Below are 18,326 nucleotides of genomic sequence, written 5' to 3'. Positions count from 1 at the left end.
ACAACAAAATCTAACAGAGGCTCTGACCTTTCCCCCACTACCCAAAATATTAAAAAGAAAAAGATATGCCTAAGTGCCACTTCAAGGTCAGTTACTAAAGAATATAATTTTACTGTGAACATTAGTACTACCGTACTTTGTTTCTTTCTTTTTTTAGTCAGATTGCATAAACGTAATACACACTGAACAGGTCGACACATTGTAGAATATTAGAAAAAGTAGGTTGGTGGCAGTGGTTTTTAAAATACTGTGAGACATTTTTAGCTGGACATACCTTTCAGGTTTTCACACTTTAAAAGTTTTAAAATTTCAGTAAAGGATTTGTAATTCAACACATGGAAAAAATTCCCATTTCTTTATAAGTTTTAATATTTGTGTGTATAACATATTATACGAAGAAAACATCTGTACAGTGCCTAGCAAAAAAGAAGCAAGGCACTGTAGAGAGATATTTTTTTCTACACTACACACACAATTATTTTTATGTCTACATAAACACAAACAGCTTTTTCATGAAGTACAGACTAACAAACTTGAGCATTTGCCTGGATCAATATGTACCTGAAGTTACAGACAAGGCCCAGGTAGAAGGCTAAGGTGCATATCACAACATTATGTGTATCTGATTAATGGCTAGCTGTCATAGCTAAAGTCCTTCAGGCAAAAACAGGTTAAATGTTTATGGAATAAAACAGAGCTAAATAACGAAGTTATATATTTTCTATAATTATATTTATATCCCGACAGGAAGATTATTTTTCTTCTTCCTTCTTGCTGGTTGGATGGTCAACCCTTTTGTGAGTGGAATTATGAATAAAAGGAGATTAAAACCATATACTTTTGCTTATAATCACTGAAGCAAAAACAATAGCCCTGTTGTTTTTTTTCTGAAGATAAGGGTCCATCAGAATATGAAAAGTTGTTGTTGTAATCTTGAGCTAACAGCTGCAGATTTTTGCTGACTTCGTTGTGGATTTGGACCTATGAAGAAAACCTCATTTTCTGTCTGATGGTTCCATTAGATGGAAGGTAGGTCAAGACTGTTATCCCAAGTACCAAGACTAAGAAAAAAACACAGACAAGGTTATATAGGACAAAGCACTAAGCAAGGTGCAAAATTATGCTTACAAAACCGTGTCAGTAATGAGGTACTATGCCAAGGAGCATAGAAAATAAATACTTATTTCCTAGGCTCCTTTAGCTCTATCTAGTGGCCATAATACAATATTACATGAAAACATTCAAAAATTAAAATTAAAGAGCGTTCCTTTTGGCATATGTTTCCACAGGGCGAATGGCCTTGCGCATTTTTTTCAAATAGACCCCATACACACAATTGTCCGTTGCTGGCAATGTGATCTTTCCTGCCTATTACAGATATGATAGCTTCCACACACTGACATTAATCTGCATGCAGATTGGCCATATTGTTCTCGGCGGCCAGCCACCCACTGCAATTACAGAGAACATAAGGGCACAGCCACACGATGCAATATCACACACATATGCAGCAAACTTACAACCAAGCTCACAGTAGAATTTTTCAGGCCGAAACCTAAAATGACTTTTACCACCTTTTTTATATTTTTTAAAATAATTGTATGTATTATATTAGGCATTTTAATTAGTTTCATTGATTTAAAATAATCTGAATTGTTAAACTCCAATATATCATAAAGAAAAACTAAAAACAGAATTTTAGAAATGTGTGTGAATTTATATAACAGAAAAAACTGAAATATCACATAAGTATTCAGACCCTTTATTCAGAACTTTGTTGAAGCACCTTTAGCAGCAATTGCAACCAAAAGTATTTTTGGGTATGATGCGACAAGCTTTGCACACCTGGATTGGGGGATTTTCTGCCATTCTTCTTTGCAAATCCTCTCAAGCTCAGTCAGGTTGGATGGGGACCATCGGTGGACAGCCATTTTCAGGTCTCTCCAGAGATGTTTAATAGGGTTCAAGTCAGGGCTCTGGCTGGGCCACTCTAGGACATTCACAGAGTTGTCCCTAAGCCACTCCTGTGTTGTCTTGGCTGTGTGCTTAGGATTGTTGTCATGTTGGAAGGTGAACCTTCGGCCCAGTTTGAGGTCCTCAGCACTATGGAACAGGTTTCCATTGAGGATATCTCTGTACTTTGCTCCTTTCAGCATTCCCTCAACCCTGACCAGTCTCCCAGTACCTGCTGCTGAAAAACACCCCTACACCACCATGCTTCACTGTTGGGATGGTATTGGGCAGGTGATGAGCGGTGCCTGGTTTCCTCCAGATGTTTAGAATTAAGGCCAAACAGTTCAATCTTGGTTTCAGCAGACCAGAACATCTTGTTCCTCACAGTCTGAGAGCCATTCAGGTGTTTTTTTGCAAACACCAAGTGATTTTCATGTGTTTTCACTGAGGAGAGGCTTCCATCTAGCCACTCTGCCATAAAGGCAAGATCAGTGGAGGGCTGCAGTGATGGTTTTCCTTCTGGAACTTTGTCCTACAGATGTAATGCAGCCTGATGTTCAAGCTGCAGTATTTAGGGTGATAATCATCTTGTGACTTCTTATTCTAATGGGACAACATTTAAAATTAACCAGCTAGTCAATTGTCAGACCCGATTTGTTATATGTATAATTTCTTGTACCATCTGTCACAAACAGTATATTGGTAAGACTTTAAGACCTTTATGATAAGAAAGATTTTTAGTAATCATCTGTTACTTAATTGATAGTATTGATAGTATTTTTAGGAGACTATGCTAATGATCAATGTATATCCATTAATGAGATCTCAATACATTACTTTTTATATAATATTGTAGATTGAGAATGTTTTTTACATTGGATATTTCATGTATGGATAATACATCATCATTGTAGAATGATCAAGAGGTTAGTTTGATTATTTTTTCCGATTTATATTTATATTGTTTTTAACGTGCACTTACACTTTTTAGAACTGTGGATGCAGTTTTTTTACATACACCTTTGATTTATTTATTTACATGCATTATCATATCAATTTTGGTTTTACCTTTAACTAATGACTGGCATTCTTCTCCTGTTTTGACATATTGGGCTGTAGATATGGTTGTAAAATATGTGGTTGTAAAATATGTGTTTATGTGTATATGTTCATGGCGATTAAGCTTTGTGTTTTATAGTACTGATAATTTGGTCTATACAGCCACTCATTTGTTATAGTTTATTTCATTATGTATGTATTTATTTATGTGTGTATACACTTGTACATTTGTATGTATTTGCAAGAATTTGATATTTTATTTTATATATTTCACTTCTGTGCACCGTCTTACACCCTGCACAGTTGACAGGGAGATTGCGGTTTGGTGAGATTGAGTTCAAACATCTGACTCCATTTGGTATGGAGATTACAACATATATGATGGGATTGGTAGTTTCTTTGTGCTCTACTGACCCTTATACACCAGCCAGTTTAGAGTTAACCTATCCATCAGCGAGCATTGCTTCCTGCACCTGTGTAAGGTGGAGTTTTTTGAACACATTTAAGGCCCTGTTCACATGATTTTCAGGTCCTGATCAGGTGCGGATCTGCAGACGCGTTGCTATGTGTTTTGCCGCGTTTTTGATGCGTTTTTGATACTGGAGTGGGGCTGTCAGTATGTTAGCCGCAGTGCTGTGCGTTTTGGATGCGTTTTTGCCGCGTTTTTGGACCGTTTCCTGACCGTACAAAATGTGACATGCAGTATTTTTTCTGTCGTAACCTGAACGGACTGCGCACGTGAGAACTGTAGCCCATAAAACACATGGGGATACATTGGGATGCATTTTTAGTGCAGGAGCGTACGGATCAGGTCAGCACAGAAAACGGACGTCGTGTGAACAGGGCCTAAGTGAGATTCTGGTCTGTATTTGTTACCTCTATGAATAAACCTTCGGGTGAAACGTGAGAGCTTGTAGTTGGTTTGGGGTGTGCAGTGCTGGCATTTGTAGCTTTATACACTTTTTCACTGATATACTGGATTTGCTGTGTTTTAATAAAGTCTGCAATATTGGAATTCTCTGGATAGTGCGGTCTGTTCGTATACTGCTGCATTCTAAGGTGGAGACGCACCTATTGGACCAGCACCTGGGGAGTCCTGATGGTGGCTAAGGAATTGGAGCGGTGAGATTTCCTTTGGCTCTACACAGGACCAGAGTTCCCATGTATAGCCAGTAAAAGTTGCAAGCAAGATGGCATTGGTCTTTTATATCCCCAAGTGTCTGGCAAGACAAATTTCATGAGTAATTGCTTATGGTACTTGAGAGGCACAGCCAACTGCTGGTCTGCCACCCCTAGGCCAAACAGTTCAGAGGGGCTGGCCTCTGTATAGTTTGCCATGTTCCTACCTCTTTTCGTTGCCCCGGGCGCACAGATGGAGGGGGGCGCCGGCTGCCGGGCAGCGATAAGCGGGCTGGCCGGGAGGAGCACAATATTGAAACAGGCAGACCCGGCGGTAATCATGTAGTTGAGTGGACGGGGCTCCGGGCTTTTGCTGTAACGATCTCAGCTCCGCCCCCTGTGCTGACTTCGGTCCTGCTCATTCTACACTGTGTCTCTAGCTGTCCCCCGCCATGTGCCTTCTCTGGAGCCTCACACTACCTCCTCGGGCCCACTCTCTGCACTGTGGAAGGAGCCGTTCTCTCCTCTCTGTCCTCACTGCCTCCTGGTCCCAAGCTCCAGGTACTTGTGTGTGTGTCTGTTTGTCTGTGTCATTGTATGTGTCACTGTGTTTGTCAGTGTGTCATTGTATGTGTGTGTCATTGTATGTATGTATGTATGTATGTGTGTGTTATTGAATGTGTGTGTGTCACTGTGTTTTGTCAGTGTGTCATTGTGTGTGTATGTGTGTGTGTGTGTGTGTGTGTGTGTCTCTGTGAGCTTGTAAGCTTCTTCAAGTCCTAGTGCCCAATTCCTATGTCTCTGTGTCCTGTGCATTGTGTGAAGTTTTGTATATCACTGATAGATATACTGTATTTTGTATATAATAATCCAGGTCAATAAAAGAGAGAGAACTTTCCTGTGGAAGGTTTCTACACTGTCAGTACACAATTTGCAGACATCACCGCCCTTCCCAAAGGTGGATTTCCGGCACCTAATCCTGTCCACATACATTTTATTTAGGAATAATAACACTTTGTAATTAAACACACACTGTATCTGCCATTTCTATATTTACAATAAGCACACATTCCCGAGTTATTATTATTATTTCTGAAAACAAAAATACACTGCACCATTTCCCCTCAACATTTAGCCCTTATCCCAAACCCTAAGCAACACATAGTCGGTAATCAGTGTATATGAAAAAGACCACTAAATATATCAACACAATGCAAACAAATCAATAAAATAGCGTTATATCAAAGTTAGATGTGAATAGAACAATCTTCTAAATGTGAAAAATGTGTAAATATATCACAATCCAATCAGTACTGGAGCCAAAAGAAACTCCCTAATGAAATTCTCCAACTTGTGTTTATGGCAAATAGTGAGCCAAAAAAGTGCAGTGCCCTAGCTCCCCTCAACAGTCACTAATTATTTGTTGTTCAGGGTTTGGGGATAAGGGTTAAATGTTGATAGCGCGGTGTATTTTTGTTTTTAGTTATTTTGACCACATATATCGTTTGTTTTATTTAGTTTTTTTTTACTGCGGCTGTCATTTTTGGGTTAAAAGGGAAAGAGACCCATAAATATTTACTGTTTAACAATATTATTTAAAACATAGAATAAAACATAATTTAGCTTGAAACGTTCAAGGTCAACTATGTTCTATTCTATGTTTTATAATGGCGCTGTATTACTTGTACTTTCAGGAGGACAGGAATCCATACAGCCTCATAGCATAGAGAACTACAAGGCATGTCCTCATTGTCCCTGTACACCCACCACTTATCACCCAGGGAACTACTGTAGGACACATGCATCCTGGAACTTGTAGTTCCCTGGGTGATATGGGGGGAAGTGTGCAAGGACAATGAGGGCATGCTGGGACCTGTAGTACCCAGGGTGATATGTGGTGTACAGGGATAATGAGCGCACGATGGGACTTGTTGTTGTACAGCCTCCACATATCACCTAGGGAATTACAAGTCCCAGCATGCCCTCATTGTCCCTGTACACCCCACCCCCTCCCCCCCACACACACACATATCACTCAGGGAACTACAAGTCCCAGCATTCAGTGGCATCACAAGGGGGTGCAGCCCGCACCCGGGTGCCACCAGTGGAGGCGGTGACACCAATATGACTGTCAGTTATTTTGGTGTCCCCCCCTCTAAAAAGTCGGGCACCCTGTCATGGACCGAGAGCCTGACAGTGTCAGGAGAGAGGAGGGGACCCGACGGCATACCTTATCCCGCTGGTTGAACATCCCCTCCTCTCTCTGCCGGCGTCCATCACCAAGATGGCTGCCGGCAGGCATCAATCAGATGTCCGCTCATGCGCGATGACAACACAGCGGGGTGTCACCCAGTCTAGAGACCAGGTGACACCTGGCCTCGGGACGCCCCTGTCAGCATGCCCTCATTGTCCCTGTACACCCCTATGGTGGGGAACTGCTGCCTATAGGGGAAATGTAGGGGGGTCTAATGCCTATACGGGGGATGGATAGAATTAAGGATGCACCGATACTTGCCTTATACTAAAGGGCGATAGTGGCCCTTTACATTTTTTTTACAGGTTCGGTTGCTGTAATATTCTGCACTTGCAAGATCCAAGACCTCACAATGCCTGTTTACAGTGCTGGCTGCACATCTCCTCCTCCTTCCCGCTGCCTGCACCCAACCGCACAGCCCTGGTGAGACCCGCACAGCAATGGTGAGATCCCGCAGAGTCCTGGTCAGACCACGCACAGCTTCCTGAGACCCCACACTGCCTCCTGAGACCCCACACAGCCCTGGTCAGACCTGCACAGCTTCCTGAGATGCTGCACAGCCCTGGTGAGCAACACATTGCTGTATAATGTATTGAATTATCCTTAGAACCAGAGGGACAGGATGGATGAGGTGGTGATATAATGGTAATGGTAATGGTAATAAACTGATCCCACAGTCCCTTCAGCCACTCGTGGAAAGCAGCATGCAGACCGCAAGCAAGGTCCATTTGGTTGTCATTAGGACCTCACTGCAATGTCCACCTTCTTAGTCCTCCTTAATCTTCCAGAAGACTCACAAATGCTTCCAGAGCCTTGCCCCTCAGCCCTGGAGGTAGGTAGCATGAATAATGGTTCTTGGACAAACAGAACTGACATCAAGTTATTTCAAATCCCTGCAAGGAAGTGCCTTACAGGGGCTTAAGCAAGGATAGACAGATCATGGTGGTAGGGCATTCTATAGTTAGGCGAACAGATAGGGTAATCTGTCATAAAGAACATGATCGGCGAACAGTATGTTGTTTACCGGGTGCTCGGGTTCAGCACATTGCGGATCCAATGGAAAGATTATTGGGAGGGGCTGGGGAAGACCCAGCTGTCATGGTACATGTGGATACCAATGACAAAGTGAGGGGAAGATGGAGTGTCCTGAACAATGCTTTCAGGCACTTAGGTGAGACACTAAAGAAAGGGACCTCCAGGGTGGTATTTTCTGAAATATGTCCTGTACCACAAGCCACACCAGAGAGCTTAGAATGCTAAAAAAATGGTGTACAAAGAAAGGGTTTGGGTTCTTGGAGAACTGGGCTGACTTCTCAGTCGGCTACTTGCTCTACAGCAGGGACGGACTGCACCTAAATGGGGAGGGTGCAGCTCTGCTGGGGGAGAAGATGGTAAATAGGTTAGAGGTGTTTTTAAACTACATTTGGGGGGGATCAAAGAGGATTAAGTCAGGCAATAAGCTGAGATCAAACACGACACAAATCATAGTTGAGGGGTAATTAGGGGAAATTATGGTGACCTCAACAGAGACTAAAGTACTAAAATCTAATATACAAAATTTGTATGCGCGCAGCAGTAGCCAGATTATGGGCAATGAAAAAATCGTAAGCACAAGAATATGATCGAGTGGGAATATCAGAAACCTGGCTAGATGGCTCAAATGATTGGGCAGCACATTTTAGAGGATATTCTTTATTTTAAAAGGATAGGGAACGAAGAAGAGGGGGAGGAGTATGCTTGTATGTCAGGAATGACCCGGCAGTGAATGTACGGGACAATATAGCGCAGGTGAATGGGAATAATGGTGAATTACTATGGATAGAAATGAAAATGAATATAAAAAAAGGGAAATCACTGTTGGGAATATGCTATTTATTGCAGTCTTCAAAATCATCAATCACCACAATATACAGAACAAGTTGGTATTACCGAGAACTGTATTGAGAACATGAGGACGCAAGAGGTTAGAAGAAAGGAGGTTCAATCTTAGACTGCGAAAAGGGTTTTTTACTGTGCGCGTAGTATATGTGGAATTCCCTTACACAGGCAGTGGTTTCTGCTGATAGCGTTCATAAATTCAAGAAACTTCTAGATGAGTTTCTTCTTTCACTACATATACAAGGATATGTGAAGTGTTAGAGCCATATACTGTATATGTAGACACACAAACACATACACAAAAAAACATAGGTTGAACTGGATGGACCTTTGTCTTTATTAAACCTCACCTACTAAGTTAATATGTCGCCATCTTTGTCTAAAATTAGGAACTTATTCAGGGAGGTTCTATATACTTTTTCTCCACTGGACTCCATGGAACCAGCAGACCCATTCTGCTGCAGCTGGAGTTTAACTAGCTCCTCTTTGTGTTACAGAAGCAGCTTTGTGATGCAGAATGAGCTGGAGATGTAACGGTGGATCAGCTGAGTTTAGAAGTTGTTGGTTGGCCCCCATCTGGCTCTCAGGCTGGTCACCCTGGACATCACATCCATCTGCATCTTGTGGTGGGGAAGACTCCTTCTCCTGGGTATCGCATCCTGTGACATCAAAGAAAGGGGTTGGTCTGCTCAATCATGCTAATCCAGGGCACAGACCATCTGCTCCTTCATCTGGCCCTTGTGGTCTGGATGTTTTTGACCTAACGCAGATTAAGCAGATCACCTTGGCTTTGCTTCTTGTAGCTGATCCCTTTCTCAGCCAAAATAAAGATAGAAAGAAAAACAAGAGGGGAGGTTGGGAACATATTGCCAAGCATGTCTTAAAGGAGAACTATGAGGTGAGTGCTTTTCACTCACCTCATAGTTCTAGCCGAGCTGTGACAATGATCGGGAGGTGAGCGGACACATACCGGCGTTCGCTCACCTCTCGATCCTGTCACGGCTCTCTGCCATGACAGGGGAGGGGCTGGATTCCCCCCTCCCTGCTCCGATAGCACTGACTGGCGGAACAGACGGGGAGAGGGCAGGTACAGCTGGCTCTGCCTCTGGATAGGCAGAGCCAGCTGTCAGTCACGCAGCTGGGCGGATCCCGGCACAATTGTCGGGATCCGCTTCAGCTGCGGCGTCTCAGTATACCGCGAGCTACAGCTCGCGGTATACTGAGCTTAGGGTGACGGGAGGACACTAGTTTGTGTCCTCCCGTTACCCTAAGGAGAACTATGGGGAAAAGCCTTAACCCCATAGTTCTCCTTTAAACATTATGCACAGAGTGGACTTCTGCAGAACAGTCACTTCTAAAAAGCTTCCAGCCTTTGGTACATGGGTTAATGGATTAAACCATGCACTAACATAAAATAATCCCACACTTGATAAGTGTCACTTATCAAGGTACAGAGAGCACAAGGATGAAGCCAGACAATGTGCACAGTGTCGCCGTCCATTGTGCATCCTTTTTTTTTTTAAAGATGCTTTTTATTGAGATTTTCAAGTGTCATAGACACAAAAATAAACACTCTTCAGACATACATCAATCGGGTCAACATAACCCAGGCAATTATGCAATTATGCAGTATCTACACACTCTGCACATATCATATGATCATAAGATTACAAGGTTACACAGTCATATGGTTACAAGATTCAATACGTGGTAGTCACCCTCCAACTCAGGGAGTATGCAACATAGGGAGTTGGACACAGCCACATGTAGTCAACATAGTAGGAAATACGTCCAGGACTTCGGAGAACCAGAATGGGGTCAGTAGGCTAAAGAATGAGAGTGTATTCAGTACTTCACCCCATCTCTACAGGTGTGTTAGAGGAGGACAGTCATGGATCCCAGATACGCCCGAAACGTGCCGGGTTGCCCCTCTGCTCGTACGTGGGTTTGTACATGGGCAATGCCTGATCAACTAGACTTTTCCACTAGCCCAGGGAAGTAGCCGTCGGGCTACCCCAGACGAGGAGGATGGTCTTTCTGGCATAGAATAAAAGGAGGCGGAGGAGCGTTTGAGTTCTTGAGGCCAATGGCACCTACCCACATAGACCTAGGAGGCAGAACGCAGGGAGTCGGCCTCCCGCCCGCATCGCTTGAAACAACGCGAGGTCGGGTGAAAGCCGAGTCTATGTAGAAGAGTGGGAGTGTAGTATACCTGGTAAAAGAATTTCATTTGGATCAATTTGTCTTTAGAGGCTATCACAGATGACATGTAGCTACCCTCAAAGTCTCCCCAATCATCCTCCACTAGATCCGGGAGGATCGACCGCCACCTCTGTTTGCGGCTGTCAAACCTACTGGATCTATAGGACATAAGCTCCCCATAAGTAGAGATCAATTTTGCTGAGTCATCTCTTCGCAGCAGCCCTTCCAAGGGTGACTGAGTTGGTGTAAAAGCGGTCGACCCAAATTGGGTTCGAATCGCGTGTAGGAGTTGAAAGTAGGCAAAAAAAATCACACCGGGAGAGCTTCAGCTCCCTCCTAAGCTGTGGAAAATCAGGCATCACCCCATTTTGAAATAAGTGAGACAGAGATTTAATGCCTTTTGAGGACCAGAAGGCGACCGATGGCAGGCGCTGCAGCTCTGGGAGGGCGGGATTGCCCCATAAGTGTGGAGTAAGGAGAATGGCACCATTGGGATAGTGAGAATCGATTGACAACATATCTTAGGATACAGACAGTCACAGAAATCATGACTGCCCCTTGGAGCTTTTGGTTGTGATTGAACCCCCTATAGACAACATTTTGAAGGGATTCAAAGGATGTTAGTATGGCTGCTTCAGTTGCCGTACTGGTGTTCCCAATCTGGGGGACCTGCCAGTCATGAACCACCACTAGTTGGGATGCAAGGTAGTACATATGAAAGTTAGGAAAGGCCAGGCCGGCCATCGAGCGAGAGAGCTGCAGCACCTCCAAGGCCACCCTAGGGGTATGACCCCTCCACAGAAATACCATTGTGCATCCTTGGAAGTTAACCAGCACACTGGCAAATTATCACAATGACCCGAAGTTCCCTAATTCGGACAACGGAAACAACCAAAAACATTGCAAATACAATGTGCACTGAGTGGCCAGATTATTATGACCACCCCATCAGTACTTCGTTGGGCCATGAGATTACTTCGTTGGGCCGCCTCGTGACTCCACGAGATGTTGAAAGGTGATACAAGCAATCTGACACTGCACTGTTGCCCTTCTGTTGTCTTATACCAGTCTTGCCACTCTCCGTTCTGCCCTAACATTGACTAGTCGCTGAGGGCCACAATTCGCAGGTTCAGACCCAGATTTTCGGCTGACAGTCCAGTCTTTAAACACTTTAACAACAGCTGCTCTTGAACATTTAACGAATTCTGCTGTTTTGGTAATACTCGCTCTATGGCTTGAGTGCCAACAATCATCCCACGTTCAAAGTCTGTTAAATCGCGTTGTTTACCCATATCTTCAGAAAAAAATCACTTCTACTGTCGTGGTAAACAACCTGCTTCCCTATTTATAATGGTCTGGCCCTCTAGCAACTTCAGCGCGAAATTCTAGCTAATTCTAGCTAATTTGCCTACAAACGTCAGGTGGTCATAATAATCTGGCCACTCAGTGTATATCCTACCGCTGCTACCAGATGATGCCCACATCCACTTGCCGACTAGAGCAACATCTTTGTTTGGGAGAGGAGAGAAGAGAAAGAGTTTGCGTTCGGGGTGGTAGAACAAGGCTATAAAAACAGTTATCACAGCCTGCAATACCATCAGCCATCATCAGAGGAAGAATCTCAATCTGTAAAAATCTAGTTAGCTGGACACACACAGGCAGACACAAATCTTGCATACAATCTGGTGCACTTTAGGACTGTGTAGTAGCTAGGTGATTCCCACATGTTTCTGAGATCCCCAAGCTATTCTGTTACCTGGAATCCTTGTGCAACCACTTTTCCAACACACACCAGAGGGTAGAATGTCACCACCTCCAGTTTGTTGATTGGCCTACCAGGCAACCCACACACATATACACAGGTCCCTGTTGTGGACATGAGATCTGTCCCTGCTTATGGTACACAGGATAGCTTCCCACTGACACTAATCTGCATGATTGGCTGTCTCATTTTTTTGTCAGCCACCCACGGCAATTACAGAGCACCCAATGGAACAGCCTCGCAATTAAATATCAAATGTATCAGCAGCAAGTTTAGGACCGAACTTACAGGCAATGGCAATATTAGAACAGTCTGTCTAGGAATTGTGATCACTTTGCTTGGTACACAGGTCAAATTATTAATTTTATATTTAATACCCATAGCAGGGCAGTGCAAATAAATATGTTCAGAAGTAATTATTTCAAAATAAAAATGAGAGAAAAACAGAATTTAAACTTTACCATTTGGCAAATATTGTTCTATCCTATGCACTGCGCGGCTGTGGGAGCACATCAGAGAAATACAGCAACTACATTGTTCTGAACAAGCTCCAGACGAATTACACAGTTCATTTTAATGTTACTTTTTACAGGGGTAAATATATGGATATGGAAATGGGCCAAATGGTTATAAAAACAGCAGGGAAGAGTATTTCAGCAGACTGAAGGTAAAGTGGTGGGGTTGGTTGGGGGGTTTGAACCAATAATTGTGCCATCAATTTTTGCTTTCTCAAAGGAGGGGGTTTTTAAAGTACCACTGACCACCAATGATTGTGGGATTTTTTTTTCATTTTGTTGGGGGTGGTTGTGTTTAAAGTACCAGTGATTCCCAATGATTGTGGGTAGATGTAAGAAAACACACTACTTTATACAGTAAATAATTTTTTTTAAAAACAGTAATTATTAATTACCACAAAAAGAAAGCTAGGAATGCATTTGGAAACAATGTTGATTGACCAAGTAAATGTCGGCCAAACAATCACAGCACTGAAAAATGGCCTGGTAATGCATGGGTATATACAGTCTAGTACTCAAGTGGTTAAATTATTGTTCCACACTTACCTGAGGCTGATAAATGCTGCTAGGGTCCCTTGGACCTAGTCCTACAAAGGATCGGTTTGCAGGAGGTGTACTAGGGGCAGAATACGCTGTTAAATGAAAAAGGATTGTGATTTGTAATTTATATAAAGCAAGATTTTAGGTGCAGTGTGTGTTATAAAGACTACACCTACAAACCTTTATAACAGCATAAGCACAAAGAAAAAAAAACACAGTAGACCAGACCACAGTAAAAATGTAGCCAGATGAGTATTCTGAGCATTGTTTCTGACCCATAACTGAAATTGCAGTTTTGCGTGCTGACCAGAAAAATTAATTACACACTGGCTTCTTATATTTCTTAGGTGGCTATTCACAAAGGAGCCGAAGGATATAGGCATAGCCTTGGTTCAGTTGAACCGAAGGGCTGCTGTACGGGCTATTGGGCTGCTGTGCGGGTTATTCATAATAGCCCGTACAGCAGCCGAAGGCGGGCGAGTGGCTCAGCCAAACCAAAGACCTTTGCTTCGGCTCTACTGAGCTGAAGTGTCAGCCGAAGCGGAGCGAACGGCCTGCCGAAGGCTGGCCTTTCGCTCAGCAAATGACAGCTGGGCGTAGCCAGCCGTGATCTCACAGCTGCCTCTGGCCAGTTGTTATGACAGATCAGCGTTCCCAAATGACCTGGGGACGCTGAACTGTCATTAAACAATAACAACTGGGCAGAGCTGCCCGTGACGTCAGGTGCTGGCCAATAGGAAACAGTTGGGCAGAGCTAGCTAATAATTGTATTATTATTATTTTTTTTTAAATCTTAAAATATTTTTTCTTTTTACTATTTGTTGGCATTTGAAAAATATTTTTTCATAAACATTTTTTTTTGAAGACTCTTTATTGATTTGCTATTCTGCTCGGTACCACGGAGGTACCGAGCAGAATAGCCGAGCTGAATGCCGCTCAGCGGCATTCGGCTATTCGCGAGCTGAATGCCGCTCAGCGGCATTCGGCTATTCGCTCACGCCGTATGGCCCCTATCTGAATAGGGGCGAATGGCAGCGAGTGAGCTGCCGGAGCTTCGGCTCAGCCGATCCAGATGTTGGATCAGCTGAGTCGAAGTCCTTCTGCACTTGGGCTCAGCTGAACATGCAGAGCATGTTCAGCTGACTGAAGTGCAGCCGAAGGCAGCCGATGTACGGTAGAAATCAGCCATACTGAGCCAGGGTAAATCGGCTCACTTCACTTCGGCTGGCTTATTCACTTGGCTGCCTTCGGCAGCTTTGTGAATAACCCCCTTAGACTTTCTCTCTCTCCAGAATTCCCGTTTTGCCGAACTGACATTCTCTTGTGAATTTTGCATAATGTAGAATAGGCAAGGAGAGACCAGACAGAATAAGAAATAAGTGAATCAATTCCCAGTTGTGTAGACAAAACTGAAATAACAGTTTTGGGAGGAGCTGACCTTAAAACGTATAGGCATTTTAGACATACTAATATCCATTTTAAAGTCATAAATACATTGTTGGTTGCAATATATAGTTTGATGCATACAACACCTAATCCTGACTGCATGGCTTCGGCTCTGATTTGGGGATTAAGAATAAGGCAGCTCAAGAACTTGTCTTTGCGATATCAAAATACCATTCCTTACAGAGAACACAGAATATTTCATTGCAAATTCAACTCACCAATAATCAAGAAAAACATACTACATTTAGTAAGAAAAAGTAGGATTTTTGTACTCGCTATAAAATCCTTCTTTCGGGGTCTATTAAAGAACACAACTTAATAGTAAGAAAACTATCGTTATACGGCTTCCTCAATGAAAAGCAGATTACAGGCACATAAAAAACTGAAGGCCAGCCTTCTAGATGCCAAACCCCATTCCACCTCACACCTGCCCAGTCATAGGAATCAGTCCAAAGAGACTCTGTCATTAAAAAAAAAGAATGGACAAGGCTAGATATCTGACCATTGATGGTATTAAGGGCCAAGTGTTCTACCCCCAACTGAATATAAGAAAGAACACAGCCCACCAAAAAGGAAACCCCCAGAGACTCATACCACAAAAATAAGTTTTGCACATTCGATGATAAACCTTGCAGGAAGTGGATTTACATCAGCCTCCTGTTGAACCAAGAAACTAGCAAGTTTACATTCAGGTTCTCGAAACTCAGACACATGTCCATAAATACATCTGGATACAGATGTTGTCTGCTGAAAAAAATCTGCCTACCAGTGGTCACCCAGAGAGATTGCTGGAAACTTGAAGGTCCGAGAAGCACTGGCCTTTCCTGAATAGCCAAGTCCTGTGCTAACTAGAACATAGATAGGTTGTTACTGCTGACTGGGAAACTCCTCCAGGATTTCAGGTATCCAGCCTAAACCTACCTGTGGCTGTTAGATAAACCATCCATAAGAGACATCCATTCTCCTAAAAACTAAGAAACTGAGCAGATACAAGGTGGCATGGGGTTATAGCCTTAAAGGGGAAGGCCTTCACGTTTTCTATGTGCCAAGTGTCTATTTCTCCTGCAGGTAGCAGTACAATCCTATTTTTACTTACTATTAAGCTGTGTCTCTAAAAGTACAATAGAAAAAAAACTTTTTTTTCTCTCAATGAAAGATAAATGTTTCTATGAAGTAAATAACAATATACATTATCTGTTTGAGTAGACCCTTCATGAAATTTGTAGCAAGCAAAGGAAACTCAGTAATGCTCAGTAACATTCATCAAACATGTAAGGCTGCATTATCAATGCACAGTGTTTATAATTGCACTATAATTTTGTGAATACCTTAGTGCCATAAAAGGTACTCACTTGGAGAAGTGGGTGAAGAGGTACCCCCATCAGATGCAGTAGTAGATTTGGTGTCGGAGGGCAATGCAAGACGGGGCATTCCGGGAGGAGGTGGGGCCAGCATCTGCGTGGAGATATAGTGACTTGAAACCTTCACCTGGCCGCTCCCATTCAGCTGAGATAGCAAGTGGGTGGAGAGCAGATATAGTAACAGTCTAGGGCATAGCCCCAGAAGCATAATATTTTAAGGGAAAATACCCAACTTAAATAATATTTTATGAGGCTATATACAGAAAACCACATGTCAACATCTACAAAACTATCATCATTCCCCACTTATTTTACACGTGTCACTATTATTTCAACCCAGAATGTGCTACATTGTCTATAAAAACATATTCAACTTCTGTTTTTATAACGCTCACATGCTTACCGGGCCAGGTTGCTGGTTGGACGGGTCACAGGCAAGGGATACCAAGTCTTTCAGGGGATCCTGAGGGTTGAGGTGAGGAGGATAGCGGATTGCTGTGTGTGGGAAGTACGTAGAAGCAGCCTGGGGAAGTAAGGAGGAAGGGGGGAAGTGTAATGTTGTGGAGGTATGGGGACTGCGTGCCAGACCTGAGTAATGCAAAGATAGTGTAGGAGAAATGGGAAGAGAAAAAAAAGAGAGGGATAAATAAACAACTGATATAACAAAAACAAGAAGTTTTGTTATGTGTAACAATAAAGGCTGATGCATACAATTATACCTATATAAAATGTAAACTGCACTTAGCTTTCTTGTGAGTGCACAGTTCAGTACTCACTGAAGGCAAAGCCAGCTGTCCCCGCCCGTCCGTTCCTCCAGTCAACGCTGGAGGATCAGAGAGGGTAGGGGGGAATCCCTGCAGGGAGATGATCGGGAAGTGAGCGACGGTATGTGTTCACTCACTTCCCGATCAATAGAGCCAACGTGTGAAAGTTTCAATGTTTTGGGTCTTTTCACTCACCACTGTGCACAGCTATGACCGGCCTGTGATGCTGAGTAAAGCCGCTGATTCTTGGAGATGTGTCTTGAGGAGAAGGACTGTGAAATGGTGATTTATCCAATTCAGATTTCTTCACAGTTGGAGACATTCCTATCCAACCAATTACAATACAGAAAACATTTTAGACAGGATTATATGTTTTCATGCAAACTTTGTAGACACATTTGACTAAATAAGGAGGCGCTGTACCACTAAGATCTTATTACAGGCTAGTAAGATAAGCACCCACTGATAAAGTATATGTGAGATTATGACACTAGTTTATATACTAATTATGGGTGGTTTAAGTATACATATGGTGTAGTCTGGAATAATGAATGTAGTCAATTATCTGTGCAAAATTAGAGAACAAAGCCAACATGAAGCACAATCTCAATATTTTTTTCAATAGAGTGCTGAAGGTAATACAATTTAAAAGATGTGACAATAGAGAATATTTTTAGCATTAAAAGTAAAAATACCAAATAAAAAAAGAAGAAATTGTCCAAAGATGACAATGTATTGGAGAGCCTCTGATGTCAATTTTAACATATCTAAAAAATGCCTTCGATGGACAACCTTCATAGAAAGGTTCTCCAAAGGGCTGTCTTTTTTAATGCTTGCAGTTTTTAGTGCTAATGATTAAATTAATTTAAAAAGACTAATTATATTTTCAGAACCCTTACCATGTGGTTGAACCAGAGGAAGGCAAGAAAAGCCCTTTTAAAGCATTCTCCAATTTGTTCAACAGTGAAATAAATCAATTTCTATTTTGTGCATTTAGAAACACATCCAGCCCTCTTTTAAAGCAATCTACCGAGCTAGCTAGAAACAGATTCTGTGGAAAATATTTCACATTTTCAAAACATGGATATTGATAATGATAAGGTACAGAAAGATTGAAAAAGTATTTTTTTTAGACAATGCGATTGCAATCCAGTTAACCCCTTCCCATCATCCTTTGTGCATTAACGTCCTCTTGGAAAGATCCCTGTGCGATGTGGCCTTTATTAAAGTCGTGTGTTTCTAGCTGTAGCACCCTCTGGATCAGAATGATCTCCAGAGGTGGGTTATAGAGTGCTTTGGGGGGAACGCAAAGACTTGATCAGTAACCACACTGAGTAGTTAAAGGAGAACTATGAGTTGAGTGATTTACACTCATCCTCATAGTTAGAGCCGACGTGTAACATTGATACTGTCACACGTTGGCTCTATTGATCGGGAAGTGAGCGAACACATAGCGTCGCTCACTTCCCGATC

At 42.7% G+C, this 18,326-nt stretch overlaps 1 protein-coding gene across 1 annotated transcript; it reads right to left on the bottom strand.

The window, feature by feature from the left end:
* Positions 1-974: 974 nt before the first annotated feature.
* Positions 975-17,175, bottom strand: LOC108802016 (nuclear factor 1 C-type-like). Its single transcript, XM_018573903.1, has 5 exons — positions 17,049-17,175; positions 16,493-16,677; positions 16,081-16,234; positions 13,289-13,374; positions 975-1,061 (listed from the first exon to the last, which is right to left on the bottom strand). Exons 1-5 carry the CDS (start codon positions 17,173-17,175, stop codon positions 1,044-1,046), a joined length of 570 nt encoding a protein of 189 aa, XP_018429405.1. The 3' UTR covers positions 975-1,043.
* Positions 17,176-18,326: the final 1,151 nt, after the last annotated feature.

The sequence above is a fragment of the Nanorana parkeri genome, unplaced genomic scaffold (genome assembly GCF_000935625.1).
Source record: "Nanorana parkeri isolate BGI_ZX_2015 unplaced genomic scaffold, ASM93562v1 scaffold2602, whole genome shotgun sequence".
NCBI lineage: Eukaryota > Metazoa > Chordata > Amphibia > Anura > Dicroglossidae > Nanorana > Nanorana parkeri.
Note: the sequence above shows the minus strand (reverse complement) of the source record. Positions and strands in the feature narration are given on the sequence as shown.